This window comes from Geotrypetes seraphini, chromosome 2 (assembly GCF_902459505.1).
Source record: "Geotrypetes seraphini chromosome 2, aGeoSer1.1, whole genome shotgun sequence".
Taxonomy (NCBI): Eukaryota; Metazoa; Chordata; class Amphibia; order Gymnophiona; family Dermophiidae; genus Geotrypetes; species Geotrypetes seraphini.
The window spans coordinates 96,887,374-96,905,280 of record NC_047085.1 but is presented as its reverse complement, the minus strand read 5'-3'; the positions used below and the strand labels follow the sequence as shown (position 1 = coordinate 96,905,280).

The 17,907-nt window shown below is 42.0% G+C and overlaps 1 protein-coding gene across 4 annotated transcripts in view; it reads right to left on the bottom strand.

Annotated features, from left to right (window-relative positions):
* UBE2W (ubiquitin conjugating enzyme E2 W) overlaps window positions 1–17,907 on the bottom strand; it is a 166,010-nt gene that overhangs the window by 114,894 nt on the left and 33,209 nt on the right. For all 4 annotated transcript variants that reach the window (XM_033933316.1, XM_033933314.1, XM_033933315.1 and 1 more), the window contains one exon: window positions 11,762–11,853. In XM_033933316.1, the coding sequence (XP_033789207.1) occupies window positions 11,762–11,802 (41 nt within the window). In that variant the 5' untranslated portion in view covers window positions 11,803–11,853. The remainder of the gene's footprint in view (window positions 1–11,761; window positions 11,854–17,907) is intronic.

The following is a 17,907-nucleotide window of genomic DNA, read 5'->3' as shown; positions in this document are numbered from 1 at the left end:
TCCATATCGCTTCTTCCTCTCCCCAGGTCCCTTGCATTTCGGTCGCTTGGATATTGATCTTTACATAGAGAGCTACTCCTCCACCTTTATGACCATCTCTGTCCTTTCTAAAAAGATTATATCCCGGTATGTTTGCATCCCATCCATGTGATTCACTGAACCATGTCTCTGTGATAGCAACAATATCTAGATCTGCCTCTAATATCAGGGCTTGCAGATCATGAACTTTGTTGCTTAGACTGCGAGCATTTGTGGTCATCGCTTTCCAGCTATTTTTCAGCGATAATCTCCTTTTTCGTATGGATTTTTGTGTCGTTTCACTTTCCGTTGCAATACTAAGAAATGAGTTGCTGATATTGCTTATGTTGCAGCCTTTACTACTATCACATCTTTTCTTTTGCCGGGGGTGGTCTCTATAATTGTCCTTCGTACATACACCACCCCCACCTTCTAGTTTAAATGCCTGGAAAAATATTGTCTGAATTTCTCTGCAAGGTTTCTTTTTCCTGCTGTAGTAATATGTAGCCCATCAGTGCAATATAGCTTCTTGTCCTTCCATGTATTTCCCCATCCTCCTATGTACCTGAAGCCTTCTTGATGACACCAGGCTCTGAGCCATCTATTAAAGTCCTCTGTGTTTTTCATTCTTTGCTCTCCTTTTCCATATGTAGAGGTAGAGGCTGTTGCAGTAATCCAAAGTACTGAGTGTGAGGGATTGTACAATGATCTTGTAGTGTTCTTTGGTAAGGAATTTTCTTATTTTTCTTAGGTTTCGCATGGTGAAGAATGCCTTCTGTATGATTTTGTGTATCTGTGTCTGCATAGTGCAGCGTCTGTCTAATTGTATTCCTAGTATTTTGAGAGTGCTTTGTATAGGATATTTGATTGCGTTGACTTCCAGTTCTGTTAGTGATGATTTTTGTTCCTTCTCTAGTAGTAGGAATTTGGTTTTCTCCGCATTCAGTTTCAGCTTATGGTTCGTCATCCATTTTTCTACGGTTTCCAATGTTGTTTTCAGGCGTCCCTTGGAGATGGGGTCTTGGATGTCAAATGGGAGAATGATGGTTATGTCATCTGCGTAACTGAAGGAAGTTATATTTAGGGCGTCTAGGGCAGTGCCTAAGGAAGCTATGAAGAGGTTGAATAGTATGGGCGATAGTGGGGATCCTTGTGGTACTCCGCAGGGGTTTGTCTTGGAAGGACATATGTCCAGTAGGCAGTATGATTTAGTATATTTATTGAACAGGGTTAGAAATTGGTGCCAGTTTGGTGGTTCAAAATGGTTCCACAGCACGTCTACTCTGGGTTTTTTTTTGTGGGGTCTGAGTTGGAATTCGAAGTTGGGTGAGGGTGGAGGTATGGTCGCTCTTAAATCTAAGATTTTGTTGTTGAAGAAAGTGGCAAGGGTTTCTGCCGGGGCATACATTCGTTTTCCCGTAGTAGGATTTGGGTAGTGTCCGTTAGTCTGTTTACCAACTTGAACAGTTCTTTGCTATTTGTTTTGGGTGTCCCTATTTTTTGTGCGTAGTGTTTTGTTTGTTTTTCTCTGATCAGATTTTTGTAGTTTTTCATTTTTTGTTTCCAGTTTATTTTGTCTTCCTCTTTGTTTGTTTTTTGCCAGATTCTTTCTAGTTTTCTCAGTTCCTGTTTTAGAGTTAGTAGTTCAGAGTCAAACCATTCGTTTATTTCCCTTTCTTTCTTTTTGTATGTTTCGAATGGTGCTATTTGATCTAACACAGATGGGATAGAACGCCTTAGGCAATCGGACGGGAATTATGCAGAATCAGATTTCGATAAGGCCGAGCTACTAAATGAATACTTCTGCTCAGTCTTCACCTGTGAGGCGCTGGGATCCGGTCCACAGTTACAGACAAGGGAAAGCCAGAAAGACCCGTTTCAAGATTTCGAGTTTACGCCCAGTAGCGTCTACTGCGAATTATCAAGACTCAAAGTAAACAAAGCCATGGGACCGGACAACCTACACCCCAAGGTGCTCAGAGAGTTGTGTGATGTCCTGGCGGAACCATTATCTGAGCTCTTCAATCTTTCCCTAAGCACGGGAAGAGTCCCCTTGGACTGGAAAACAGTTAACGTTATTCCACTCCACAAAAAGGGCTGCAGGACAGAGACGGCGAATTATAGACCGGTGAGTCTCACATCCATAGTGAGAAAACTCATGGAAACACTGATCAAACAGAAACTTGATACAATCCTGGACAAGGAGAATCTACGTGATCCCCACCAACACGGATTTACCAAGGGCAGGTCCTGCCAATCAAATCTGATTAGCTTCTTTGACTGGGTAACAAGAAAGCTGGATGCCGGGGAGTCCCTGGATGTCGTGTATTTGGACTTCAGTAAAGCTTTTGATAGCGTCCCACTCCGCAGGTTATTGAACAAGCTAAAGTCACTGGGAGTAGGGGAAACACTAAGCGGTAGGCTGCAGAGGGTGGTGGTAAACGGTACCCCCTCCAAAACGTCGGAAGTGACCAGTGGAGTGCTGCAGGGCTCGGTCTTGAGCCCGATCCTCTTCAACATATTCATAGGAGATCTGACCCAAGGGCTCAGGGGGAAAATGTCATTGTTCGCTGATGACGCCAAACTGTGCAACATAGTAGGTAAAAGCACTTTTCCAGACAGTATGATGCGGGATCTACTACTACTACCACTGGTCATCAACTTGGCAACTAAGCTTCAATGCTAAAAAATGTAAAGTAATGCATTTGGGTAACAAAAATCCATGCAGAACTTAAACACTAAATGGTGAGACCTTAACTAGGACTACGGCAGAACATGATTTAGGAGTGATCATTAGTGATGACATGAAAACTGCCAATCAAGTGGAAAAGGCTTCCTCCAAGGCAAGACAAATGATGGGTTGCATCTGTAGAGGTTTTGTCAGCAGGATGCCCGAAGTCATAATGCTGCTGTACAGATCCATGGTGGTGAGACCTCACTTGGAATATTGTGTACAATTCTGAAGACCACATTACCGGAAAGATGTGCTGAGAATTGAGTCCGTTCAGCGAATGGCCACCAGGATGGTCTCGGGGCTCAAGGATCTCCTGTATGAGGAAAGGCTGAATAAATTGCAGCTGTACTCACTTGAGGTACGAAGAGAGAGAGAGAGGAGACATGATCGAGACGTTTAAATATATCATGAGCCGTTTCGAGGTAGAAGATGAAATCTTCCTTCTTAAAGGACCCTCGTCCACAAGAGAGCATCCGCTGAAAATCAGGGGAGGGAAATTTCATGGTGACTGCAGAAAGTATTTCTTCACCGAAAGGGTGGTCGATCATTGGAATGAACTCCCACTGCAGGTGATTGAGGCCAGCAGCGTGTCAGATTTTAAAATTAAATGGGATATTCACGTGGGATCTCTAAGGAGGTAAAGTCAGGGGGGTGGGTCATTAGAGTGGGCAGACTTGATGGGCTGTGGCCCGTTTTTGCCGTCATTTTCTATGTTTCTATGTTTCTTTGCTGAACTTTGCCCATCTAGTTGGGAAGTCCTGTATTTCCTCAGTTTTGGGTTGTAGTTCGTAATGGGCCCAGAATTCTGTTTGATTTATAGTTCCTCTTCTGGTGATTGTGGTTGATTTTGGGGGTTTTCTTTTATATTTTTGTTGGGGTGATTTTTTATGCCAATATATATCAAAATTACATATTTAATGATCTGACCAGATGCATTTTTCCAAGGCCCCTGTGCTAAGATGGATCTTAGGGTCAGGGATTTCTTTTTGTGAAAAGGTAACTATGTCTAGTTGGTGGCATTTTCATGCGTTTTCTCTGGTTTTAGTATTATGAAACCGAGAGTTTTTAAGAAAATGTCAATTTCTGTCACGTCTGGTTTTTCCACTTTCTCTAGGTGAACGTTTGCGTCTCCCAGTAGCAGGTTGTACATTCCTTTTAGGGTGTTGGTGGTGAGGTATTCAAAGAACTCTTCTCTAGTGCTAGTCCACTTTTTGGGGGGAATGTAAAAGAGTGTCACGGTTAATGCCTCTTCTAGTTGGGTGTTTGTGACCTTGCAAGTTAATATTTCTAGGTTTTTGTGGTTTTATTTTTGGGGGGAATGTAAAAGAGTGTCACGGTTAATGCCTCTTCCAGTTGGGTGTTTGTGACCTTGCAAGTTAATATTTCTAGGTCTTTTGTGGTTTTAGAGTCTATTTTGCTATAATCGAAGGATTCTTTTAAAATTATCGCTATACCTCCCCCTTCTTCCAGTTTCTTGATAGAGGTAATATTTTGTAGCCCTGGGGTAACATTTCTTTCATAATCGTATTGGTGTCTGAAACCATCCATGTTTCAGTCAAAAATAGGAAGTCAGGGTTCGTTTTCGTCAGCCAATCGTGTAGTATTTGGGCTTTTTTTCTTACTGAACGGGTGTTCAGGTAATATCCCTTTAGGTTATCATACTTATTTGGGGTGGGTGTTCTAAAGCATTCTATTTGTTTCAATTTTCTTTCCTTGGTCTTGTTTCTATGGAGTTTGAAAGAATTTTGAGCTCTATTTACCACGGGTATTTGTAACGGGCCTAGTTTTGAATAATCGTAAAGGAATTGATGTGGGCCGGTAGGTTTGCTTGTCTTAGTTGGTCTGTGCCAGGAGAAATGAATAGGAATTGGTTTGGGGGTTTTTATGTCGTTACACCAGCTTCTTTTTTTTAAAATTATTTATTTCTATTATTCAACAAAATTTACAAGAATACATCTTGTTACAATAAACACAGGGAAGAAAAACAATACAGAAGTATTACAAATTCATACTTATAGAAATAAATAAATTATTTCTTTTTCCCTTTCTTAGACCACTATATGGTCAATCAAACATTTTTGAGAGAAAATTAAAGAGGAATTTAATTAACAATTAGGCTTTATGTTCTAAGCACCAGTTATTTAATTTCTATTTTCCCTCAGTCCTTGATTTTCTTTACATCCAAGAATTCCTTCAGATGATTAGGAGAGAAAAATGTATATTTAACTCCCAAATACCTAACTAAGCATTTGCAGGGGTATGCTAACAAGAAAGTTGCTCCCAATTTAATAGTATCTTGACGCATAGAAAGAAATTCTTTCCTCCGTTCTTGTGTAGTCTTTGCAACATCAGGATATATCCAAATTTTTTGTTCCCCAAATAGTTTCTGTGAATTTTTAAAGAATAATTTCATAATCATATTCACATCTTGCTCAAAAACAAATGATACTAAGAGCGTAGCTCTAGCAGTATCAACAGTAATTGTTTATTCAAGAAGAGCAGTCACATTAACAAATTCTATTTCATTATTTTTTCTCCTTATCTCTTTCTCAATCTCTTTTTCTCCTTCTTCTCTTCCGGATATCTTCTTATTTGGTAAATAGTAGATTTTATTTATAGGGGGAATACAATTTGACAAAATCTTTAAATTTTCAATCAGGTATTTTTTCAATAAGTCAAAAGGCAATATACCCGGAATTTGAGGAAAATTTAAAATACGGAGGTTCAAACTTCTATTGAAATTTTCAAATTGCTCCAATTTCTTATTTATAAGGGAACTATCTTTAATTGAAGCCATCTTGAATTGTTGTAAATGCAATATATCCTCCTGCATCTGCTTAGTTTGAGCAATAGAATCCATTTTCATTGTTTCCACAGTTTTAGTCAATGAGTCCAAATTTTCCACTATCTTTGTTACCTCTTCAGATGATTTTTCCACTTTTGTCTCCATCCGCTGAAGTAAAGACCAGATGTTTTGAAGGGAAACCTCCGTCGGAGAGGACAAATTCCCCCCTCTCTTGTTGGCTTCCATCAGCTGACTAGCCCCAGACGCTGTGCCCTCGTCGGGAGACCCCGCGCCTCCACTTCCGGGATTGCGTGTCTCTCGCCTCAGCGTTCCGGCAGTCGCTGGACACGGAGGAGTGAGGGAAACCGGAGGAGACAGAGATGTTTCAATGCCCGAAAGGACAAGCGACTCCTTCTCTTCGCCGCCCAACGCCGGGCTCTCTACTCCGGATAGTGCAGGTGCCGGAAGAGCCGAAAAGAAGCTGTCCATCGTTTGCTGCCGAGGGGTAGACGCCAGGGCCGGCGAGGAAGGACCCCTGACCACCCCTTTCCTCTTCGTATGGGGCATAAGAAACGAGGTAAAAAATTCAAGAAGAAGCTAAACTCGGAGAGATCTTAGCGTGTCTCTCACAGCTCCTCACATCTCCGCCATCTTGGCCCGCCCCCAGCTACACCAGACTTCTATAACATTTTAAATAAAGTATCCCCAGAATCAGGAGATATTTGTTGAAAGTCGCCATTTTTGGCCATTTTAAACTGCTTGGGAGAAGAGGCGTAGAATATTGGGTGATAGATAGGGGAAAGGTTCAATACAGTAATATCAGCTAATTCAGGAGGTATACAGTTCAATAATATCAGCTCTAACCTGTTCAATAATATCAGCTATAACTGGAGATGTACGGTTCAATAATATCAGCTATAACATGTTTAATAATATCAGCTATAACCGGTGCAATCTAATAATATCTGCTATAACAGGTTGTTATACTTATCAGGATATTTTTTGGAGTCAATCTTGTCTGTCGCTTTTTGAGTCAATTTTGTTCGTCGCTTCACAGGTCGTCGCTTCAAAAAAGCGCGCACTAAGGCGCACGCGCCTTTGCCATGCGCCTTTGACGGCGCACCAAACGACTGGGTGCCATTGGCGCCGCTCAATTTAAAGGATCCCTGCTGGATTCGGGGAAGGGGGGGCGGATCGATACTCGCGCCCCTTCAGGATCGGGCTCCTGCCTTTCTCTCCTCTGCCTGCCCGCTCATCCTGGTGTGGGAAAATGCAGAACTCCGCCGCCGCCGCTCAATTTAAAGGATCCCCGCTGGATTCGGGGGAGGGGCGGATCGATACTCGCGCCCCTGCAGGATCAGGCTCCTGCCTTGCTCTCTTCTGCCTGCCCACTGGTCCTGGTGCGGGAAAATGCAGAACTCCGCCGCCACCACTCAATTTAAAGGATCCCCGCTGGATGCCTAACAGCCTGCACTCAAGCCCCTGTGATTCAATAGGCGAGCTAAAGTACTAGGGATACGGACCCCCAGTTCCACAAAATCTTCTGCAGGCTGGCCAAACTGGTCCTCAAGGAATTAACCTGCTGGCTGCAGACCCAAGCCTGCTTATTCTCCATGCAGGCAGAGCTTTTCCCCACACTGCAGAGCTCTGATGCACCAATAGCTGCAAAAACCTCAAAAAATACTGAAAATAATAAAAAAAATATACAGAGCAGATCAGAAAGATAACTTCCAGCTCAAATGCAAAAGGAAAAACTAAAGAGGACAGCAGAGTGCTCAGGAGAAGGCAGAGGAATTGAAAACCTGGAATAGATTCCTTCTGCAGAGCTTGCGAGCTTCATCTGAGTGTTTAGAGATATCTGAGTCAGACTCCTTGAAGTACTCCCTACTAGGTGAGTCAGAAAGTGTGCATCAAGAGGCGGGTCGACTGTGCATAAAGGTAGAGGACAACAAACCGAGGCAGAAGAAAACTTCTCAACCAATGATACATGAGTTGAGTGACTCTGCACTGACGTCAAGCAGGGGTGTGTAATCTCATCCTCGATCGACGCTTCGATGCATCCTAAGGTTGGGCTGAGCAGGCAAGGAAGCCTTTAATGACTGTGAAGACTGCAATTGCAGTAGCCCTGAGTGGTGCCAGTACTGGAAGAGACAACAGCATGAAAACAGTCTGCTGCACTGGTTGGTGTGGCATTGGAGACCTCGATTTCGAGGCATGCCTAAGAGAAGACATCATCTGGATGGATGGAGAGCTGTTGCATTGACGCTTATTGTGTTTGAGGAAGTTGACAACTGGGAGCATGTAGTTGCATACCTAGAAGGGGAAGAATGTTTGTGTTTCTTAACCTTCTTATGTGCTACATCATTCATTACTAGAGGCATTGATAAAGAAGATGTAAAGTCCTGCCTCCTCAAAAAGCCCAATGCCTAACGATCTGGATGCAGTGTCTATGCACTTGGCACCAATACCAGGGTTACAGGAGGCCACGTGTTGGGTTTTTGAGTCCCCCCCCATGCTAGATGTCAATGCTAACGTGGTACCAAAATATTTTTCGCCTTGAGTGACTTCTTTTGCATACAATAGAAGCGCGAATACTATTCAAATTTGCATGTATCTGCTTCAAACAAGTCTGGGGACTAGCACCTTCCTACCTGCAAATTCACTTCGTTCTGCACAACCCCACACGAACTACCAGAAACAAAAACATCTTTGCCTACCCAAAGATCTCAGGCTGCAGATACAAATCCTTCCTGGATAGAATCTTCATGTTCCAAGCGAATAGACAAGTCTGGTTGCGAAACTGCATAAATGAACCCAAACTGACTTACAATACATCCCGAAAAGCAATAAAAAACGCCCTATTCAACAAATTCATTGACTAATACAGACCACCCTTAAACTAAAACAAACCTCCCGTAAACGTTACTCAATCTCCCAGGAAGCTCCAATTTCCATGTATTCATTACCCATGGAACTTAAATTAGTTTGTACCTTGTTTATGTAACTTTTCTATTTTAGGCTCCTTATCATTCGCTGACTGTCCAGCCTTCTTTCAATGTGAACCGCCTAGAAGTTGCCTGACTATGGTGGTATAGAAAAATAAAGTTATTAAAAAAAAATAAAGTTATTACAGAGACCGACAGCATAGTTAATGTCCCAATGTTCAGGACTCAGACACTGGACACACCAATTATGTAGGTCAGAGACTTAGATAGTCCAATTGCACCGACAGCATTTCTTAAAAGCCTCTTGGGACCACCTTTGACACAGAGGGGAAAATAGCCAATGCTAAATAAAAGGTCTCAATGCCCTGGGGAGCTCAAGTGGAAAGTATCCAAAAAACAATCGATGTTCCTGAGTAAAAAAAAAAAAAAGAGGCTCACGATGGCCCGAAGGCCCAAATCCAAAAGGTTGACAAAATTAAACCAAAATCAGGAAAAATATTTGAAGTGCTAAAGACACAACTAACTAATGCTCTCATGAACCAACATGAGGCAAGAAGGTACCAGTATGAGGCATGGGCATTGCATAAAGATTTAAAAAGTGACAGTACACTTGGGAGGTGTCCATACCGGGGTCCGTGGATCATGTCACCCATATGTGAGAATATTATACATGCTTGTCCTAAGAACACCTGTTACAGATAAGCAACACTGCTGTATTATTCACCCTAATAGGGGGGAAAAAACAACAGATCAGCTTAACTTGCTGCTACAACTTCTGAAGATACTGCTTACAGTTGAAACTCAGTTCAGTTTAGTAATTTGATATACTACTTTACAAAAGTAATACAGTGGTGCCTCGCACAGCGAACGCCTCGCACAGCGAACGCTGCGCACAACGAACTTTATGTCGTGATCCGTATAACGTACTTCGTTTCACACAACGAAGTCGCCCGAGCTGCATACTTCCGGGGTTCCTGCGGGGTTGGATCGCAGCGGGGTTGGTCGAGCCGCGAAGGTAGTCTCCTTCTCCTTACCTGCCCTGTCGCAGCCGCACACAGCCGAACGGAAATCTTCCCGATGTCAGCGCTGACGTCGGAGGGAGGGCTTAAGCAAAGCCCTCCCTTCCTCCGACGTCAGCGCTGACATCAGGAAGACTTCCGGTCGGCTGTGTGCGGCTGCGGCAGGGCAGGTAGTAAGAAGGCAATGGCGAACGAAAGAGGGGGGAGGGGGCGGTCCGCCCCGAAGAATGTGCACAGATGGTCAGGTCCCCCGATCGACCGACAACAGGCCCGGCCGACAAACCTCCCTGCCCTGTAGCCGCGAATCTAAATTACCTCTTACAGCAGCTTCAATAATCCAGCTGCTGTAAGAAGGTAATTTAGATTCGCGGCTACAGGACAGGGAGATTTGTCCGACCGGGCCTGTTCTGTTGTCGGTCGGGTGCAAAAGCGCCACAAAGGTGGAGGCAGGGAGGGAGGAAAGGTGGAGTGGAGAAAGCACATGTTGGAGCAGGGGATGAGAGGGAGGGAGAGAAGGGGAAATATTGGACAAGGGCAGAAGGGATGCTAAATCATAGGGTGACAGGCAGAGAGAACAACAGGAAAAAGAGTGGAAGCAATCTTGAACCCTGAGGGTGAGGGCAGAGAGAGGTGGTGAGATGATTGATCATGGGGAGAGGGACAAAAGGGAATAGAGATGGGATAGGAAGATAGTGGAAGTAAAAGGACAGGGAGATGTATGTTTTTAGATGTATCTAAATAAAAATAATAACAAAAAATTTATCTTTTTTATGTCATCTTAGCATATTTTATGCTGCAGAACGAATTATTTTTTTTTACATGTATTCCTATGGGAAAACGCGTTTCACATAACGAACGTTTCACATAACAAACTTGCTCCTGGAACCAATTAAGTTCGTTGTGTGAGGCACCACTGTATATCTAAGTAAATTACAATTAAAAAACCCCACACAAACCAACTTATAGAGCATTATTCAATGCAAGGCTCACAAGCCAATGGTGCCTACTGTGGACCTCTTGAATGACCCTGCTAGACATCATCCCAATACTTCTCTGATCTCACATCCTAGAATTCCTCCCAGATCCTCCAAACCCCACCTGAATCTAAAAGTAAGAGTGATGCTCAACTGCTCCAAACACTAATGTTATCTTCAACATGGCGGTACCTGACCTCTAGAGATATTGCACTAAGGATCAGACACCACCATGATGAAAGATGGCCACTCGGGAGGCAAAAGAAATTGGGCATCACTCCTACTTTAAAAGGTGGGTTGGAGTCAGGATGGAGAAAGGAGAGCAGCTGGAGCTGGAAAAGAGAGAAATGGCATAAGCCTAGGAAAAAGGCAGCATTCAAGAAAGACACAGAATAAAGGGGATGGATTGTCACTGACAAATTGTTTGGTGGCATGGCCCTGAGCGAGAACAGAACTGGAAGATAACAGTAGGCCAGGTAAGTGTGGCAGGAGTACGCCAATGTTTGGAGATGCCACAGTTACTTAGCTTACTGCAGTGCCAGGCCATTGCTCTAGTATTACCAGTCCTGCAGGGCACGGCAGGATGCAGCAGCACTGGATTGTAGGCCTGTGGAGGAAAGCTTCATGTCAGCATGCAGTAGACCCAAGGGAAGACGGCAGCAGCAGGAGGAGGAGTGTCGGTAAACCTAACTCTATCCCTGAGCTGGAAGATACTTTCAACCCTTTTAGACTAAGAGATCCTGACTTAATTAGCAAAGACCACTAATATAGAGTGACTTGTGAAAGTCACAAATTTGCTAGATATAAAACCAGCACAATTAAAGCCAGCAGCTGAACCATTTTGCAATGTAGTGACATTTTAATACACACTACAAGTTATAAAAAAATAAGATAGTGATTTATAAAGTACAAAATCGCCTGTGATTAACTGCTACATCAGAACTAAGACAAAAGAGCCACCAGCTCAATAAAGAAATACTTAGAACTTCTTTTACGAAGGTGTGCTAGTGTTTTTAGCGCATGCACAGAATTAGTGCTAGCCAAAAAACTACCATCTGCTTAAAAGGAGGCGGTAGCGGCTAGTGTGCGGGGCTTTTAAGCGCACGCTAAAACCACTAGCGCACCTTTGTAAAAGGAGCCCTTAGTTTATAACACTAATTACGAGCAACTATATTTAACACAGTCAAATTCTGATTTTTAAAAGCCTTTTTTTAAAAAAAAAAAAAATAGAGGAAACACACTATTGTATTGAAAGTCAAACTAAATCTATGCACCAATTTACTTACTGCGTTATTGAATTCTGAACACTCTTTTCATTCAGTGTCATTCCGGGAGGAGGATCATTCTGAAGTGCCAACAATTCTTTTTGTAGTCTTTTCTGCAAAATCATATTCAAATACTCAATAAACTAAATGATTCATGAATCAAATCTCTCAAAAAACTGACAAACTAGCCATTCAAGTACAGATCTATGATTTTAAATACTTTCACAAAACATAGATATTATCCAATTTTCCTGCCTTTGAGTATGCTAAAAGCCAAAGTTAGATAAGATTCAGTGTAAGATTAATTTCACAAATTTTAACACCTTAATAGAACATTTCAGAATTTAAAAGAAAGAAAAATAGAACTTAACAAATATGGCTGTAAATCATGCAGTATCTATACCTATAAAATCACTGATCTATTTTATTATAGGCAGGTAGATCAAACTGGTGGTTTTCCGCCCAACATGTTGATGGGAAAACAAAAATTTACAAATTAAGACAGGCAGTACAAAAATGAAATGCTGTGTACCAAGTTACTCAGATAACTAGAATTTAACATCTGTTGCTTGAACCTAGGAAAGGAGCTTTGTATGACAGAAGCAGTGGCAAACTAGTCAATGAAACAAAAGCTGGAGGAGACAGAAAGGAATGAGGCAGGACTGTGGTATGTGCACTGTACGGGCATGGGTACGGGTAAGAGTTAAAGAGTCAAGCAAGAAAAACACTAAAAAGTTAAACAAATGAAATATAAATAAAAGAGTATGCCCAATGCCCCAGCCCATGAATCTGATCCCAAATTTTCTTACACATAGAATAATAATAATAATAACTTTATTTTGTATACCGCAATATCATAAGCAGTTCAGAGCAGTTTACAGAGGAAGAGACTGTACACAGATACCGATGTTACAGAAAAAACTTTCAAATTACATTAGTAAGCCGAGAGTAGTTAGGTATATCCAGAAGCATTTCAGAGATACAATGAGGCAAGAAGGAGTCAGAGAAATTTAAAGAGTAGGGGTTCTAGAAACACCAAGTACATAAGTAACCAAATAATTTCCAGGCTGGAGGGGAGGGAAGAGGAGGGGAGGTCACCGATGCCCAGGAGACTTTACAAGGGTGAGGTTATTGAATAAATAAGCCCTGAGGAAGATGAGCCTACCTGGATCCACAGACTGTAGGTAATGGCTCCCAGAAGGGTCCAGGAGTAGGAGTTCCTAATGAGAACTCAAAGGCTAGAAAATCCTACTCCCTTAGAAGTGGAAGAGCATGAGATACTAGCGTAAGATCAAAAGTCAGAAGCAGAGAGTTTATAGACTGCTCCAACATAGGCAATTGGGTAGAACCCCAAAGTATGGAATACAAGTGAGCAAAAGGGTTTCCTAAATACCTGCTACAATTTACAACTTTCTAGTTGCAAGCATGGCCTGTTTGTAAGAACACCATCCCAAGAGGAGAAGCAGTCAAGGTTCCCAGAATTCATTAAGCTTGGAGAGCCCAAAATAGAAGACAAAAGGTAGCACTGGATTTTTCCAGACCTTATATGCATATGGAATTTTGGATATTATGGACCACCAATTTTAGTTAAAATCCTTGGTTTAAAATTTGCTAAGGAAGGAATCTATGGGTTAGAGCTGATCTTGTCGACTTTTACAGACTCACATTAAAAGTATAGTGTTTGTAAATGATTGGATATTGAATCTGTTTGTTCACCCTGAGTGGTAAAGTGACACGGAATCCAGACCCTGGGAGCAGTCAGCAAGATGTAAAATATACATTGGCCCTTTTAAGCCATACAGTGTCATGGACCCATCCTGAAGAGAGAACAGACCCCTACCTGCTACTATATAGCAACAATACTTTACCTGTAGCAGATTTTCTTCAAGAACAGCAGGGATATATTCTCACATGTGGGCGACATCAACCACAGAACCCGGTATGGACATTATCAAGAACCCAGTATGGATATCAACAAGTGCATTATCACTTTAATTTTTTTTTTCAAGGCAGTGCCCATACCATGTTTGTGCCTTCCTGATTGGCATTGGCTCACGGGACCTGCAATTCAGTAACAAAGCTAAGAAGCCAACTAGGGGAGCTGGGCGGGTTGTGAGAATATGCATCTGCTGTTCTTGGAGGACACCTGCTAAAGTTAAGTATCTTTGCCTTCTCCAAGAACAAGCAAGATATAATATTCTCACATATGGTATTCCCAGGCCATCAGGATCATGATTATGGAAGAGGCTAAATATTAACTATACAGGAGCCTGACAAAACCCTAGTGGGTTGTAGAGAAAGTTGGAGCGCTAAAAATATTTTGCAGAACTGCTTGCCCATACCAACCATCTCTTCTGTAGCGGTGATGATATGAATCGAACACCAAGTAGCAGCTTTGCACATGACCTCAATAGACACAAAGCGGAAATGAGCTACCAAGGCAGCTTTAGCTCAGACACTGTGGGCTATTACACAGCTTTGTAGAATCAGCCCAACCCGAGTATACACGAAGGAGATACAGTCTACTAGCCAAGTGGAGATAGTTCTCTTGGTAAGAGGAACTCCAAATCTGTTATAATCAAAAGCCATAAGGAGCTAGAAAGATCTTCTATAAGGCCAGGTAATATGTCAATGCATGTTTGCAGTCTAAGATGTGGAGAGCTGCTTCACTTGCATGGGAATGTGCCTTCGGAAAGAAAACAAGCAGAACTATAGACTGGTTCATGTAGAATTCTAAGACGACCCTAGGTAGGCACTTCGGGTGACATCAAAGGACTACTCTGTCATACTAGAATCTTGTATAGGGAGGATCTGATACAAGTGCTTGAAGTTCACTCATACAATAATTATTCACATGCTTAAAAGCTGTGGATGACAAATCACAAGTTGGTTTTGATTACCAAAACAAATATAATGTTGATTGGAAGGAATGAAGACCCCTCAAAATGGTCTGGTTAGATTTGACACAAAGTATGAATGATCAGGTGTTGGCAGTGATTAAGGCAGCATTTTATCAAATGCTCTTATTGAGTAGACTTAAACCGATGTTATCAGAATGGGATTTTTGTTTGGTAGTACAGACCGTAATTATCCAAAGATTGGATTATTTCAATGCTCTTTATTTGGAAATAACATTTTCAAAGTGTAAAGAATGACAAATTATTCAGAACACAGCAGCGTGTTTGATATGTGGTGGAAGTAGATTTGAGCATGTTACACTATGGCTGAAGAAACTCCATTGGTTGCCTGTTAAATTTCGTATTGTTTACAAAGTTCTTACACTAACTTTTAAAGTCGTTCATTATAAGATTCCTTGGTATTTGACACAGCCTCTTAGATCATTAAGGTATAAGAGAATGATGTGACCATCAACAGATGAGTTTTTGCACATGCATTATGAAAACATAAACACATCTGTAATTTCAGTAGCAGGGGTTTTACTATGGAATAATCTGACAGGACCATTAAAATTACTTTCTGATATTCAGAAATGTAAAAAGGTTTATAGAGGCTTTTAATTAAATGGGCAGTGATATCACTGCGGACTCTTAGAATGCTGCTTTTTTTGTACTATTTTATGTTTATATATGTGTATTTTGTAAATCGATTAGGTTTAAGCGGGCTAGAAATTTTATAAATAAATAAATTACTACTAGCTCAGCATGCCATCAACTCCACAGTTCATCTACTGGAGCTACTAGGGTTTGCTGTCAACTACCAGAAGTCACATATGTGTTCTTCTCAGACCCTCGAGTTTATAGGCGCTCTATTAGATATTACTCAGGGACAATTTTTTCTACCGCAGCAGAGAGTCAACAATCTGATTCACATGTGCCATGCAGTCTCCGTCCTTCCGCACATTACTGCACATCAGATGTTACACCTTGTGGGACACATAGAACCCACAGTACATGTTACCCCATTTGCACATCTTCACCTAAGAATCTCATAGTTGGTCCTGTCAACCTAATGGTCTCAAAGCACTGGACTTCTATCTGCTCCAATCCAAATCATCTCAGACCACTGAAATGCCTTCCAATGGTGGATGATTCCTCACAACCTTGAGGTCTTCCCTTCCAGCCTCGAACTTTGAACAATGAGAAATGATGCACATTGGGAAGAATAACCCAAATCACAGTTACCAGATGCTAGAGTCCACCTTGGGGGTTTAGCGCCAAAGAAAAGGATCTGCTGTAGACAATACAACGAAACCTTCTGCCCAATGTAAGGCGGTGGCCAAAAAAGCAAACAGGATGCTAAGAATTATTAAAAAAAGGGATGGTTAACAAGTCTAAGAATGTTATAATGCTCCTGTATCACTCCATGGTGCGACCTCATCTGGAGTATTGTGTTCAATTCTGGTCTCCTTATTTCAAGAAAGATATAGTGGCACTAGAAAAGGTTCAAGGAAGAGCGACCAAGATGATAAAGGGGATGGAATTCCTCTTGCACAAAGAAAGACTAAAACGGTTAGGGCTCTTCAGCTTGGAAAAGAGACGGCAGAGGGGAGATATGATTGAAGGCTACAAAATCCTGAGTGGAGTAGAATGGGTACAAGTGGATCAATTTTTCACTCCAACTAAAATTAAAGACTAGGGGAAACTCGATGAAGTTACAGGAAAATACTTTTAAAACCAATAAGAAATATTTTTTCACTCACCGAATTAAGCTCTGGAACACATTGCCAGAGGTTGTGGTAAGAGCGAATAGCGTAGCTGGTTTTAAGAAAGGTTTGGACAATTTCCTGAAGGAAAATTCCATAGTCTGTTATTGAGAAAGACATATGGGACCATAAATGGTCTCTCAGCATGAGCATCCTTTGTCAGATTTTCTACAAATGGAGAACTCCAGACACAGATCTCTTTGCTTTCCCATACAACTACAAACTTCCACTCCACACAAAACTATAAACTGCTGTTCCCTTGCCACGTCAAATCCAGAGGAAATCAGTCTTCGAGTTTCCAAGACCTCAAAATTTAGAATTGCCTACTGGTTTGCTTGTGACAGATTCCTTCCTACCTTCAATTCAAGAAGGCACTAAAAGCGCATCTATTCTCATTGTAGTCCAGGACCTAAGCTCTTCATTGTCTGATTCATGATGATCCTGTTTTGAATCCTTATTAATCTTCTGTAAGATGCAATGATTCCTAATAGACAATTGTGGGGTATAAAAACCAATATGGTATGGTATGGTTCTGCTCCAGGCTCTATGTCCTCAAATCGCTTCAAGTCAGATGCCTTATTTTTTGAAACAGATTTCTCTGCACTTATCCACCAATCCCTCTTGTCAGGAAGACTCTACTCAAACCTTGCCAAGATCGGGGCACAATGATTCTCATAGGGCCTCTTTGGCCACATCTATCTTGGTTCACACTTCTTCAATTCTTCACCCAGGAACCAAACTATTCTTTGAAGCTGTTCCCCATGCTGCTTTCTCCTTCATCCCAACCCTCATTAGAACTCACAGCTTGGTTTCTTTCACTGAACATGTAAATGCTTTTACCTGCATTGCTGCACTCTCTGCTGTCATGGAAGTGTCCTACATTCAGCACTGTTATCACTTTAAATGGACCAGATTTTCTGTCTGGTGTGCACTACATTCTCTTGAACCTGTCACATGTCCACCCCCATCCATCCTGGACTACTTTCTCCACCTTTCTCATTCTGGCATAAAGACCAACTTGGTTCGAGTACATACAGTATTAGTACTATCAGTGCATTTCACTCTTCCATGGATAAGAAACCTCCGTATGTTCATCCTTTCATAGCCAGGTTCATGAAAAGACTTTACAACACCAAACCACCTATCAAGCCTCTACATGTTGCCTGGGATCTTAATGTGGTACTCTGCTCTTATGAAATCTCCATTTGAACCACTTAAGGCTTGCTCTCTCAAACTTCTCACTTGGAACTAGTCATTTTTCTCATAGTCCTCACATGTGCGAATGACAGTTCTTCACTAGCAGCATGTACCGGGTCGCCCTTATCTATCTGCCCGTTTACTCCCTCGAAGAAGTGCAGCAAGTTCCTCAAGCAAGATCTTCCCTTGCTGAAGCCGTGCTGGCTGGTCCTCATCAGATTGTGTCCTTCAAGGTGATCAATGATGCAGTCCTATCAGTGCCTCTACCATCTTTCCCGGTACCGAGATCAGACTCACTGGTCTGTAG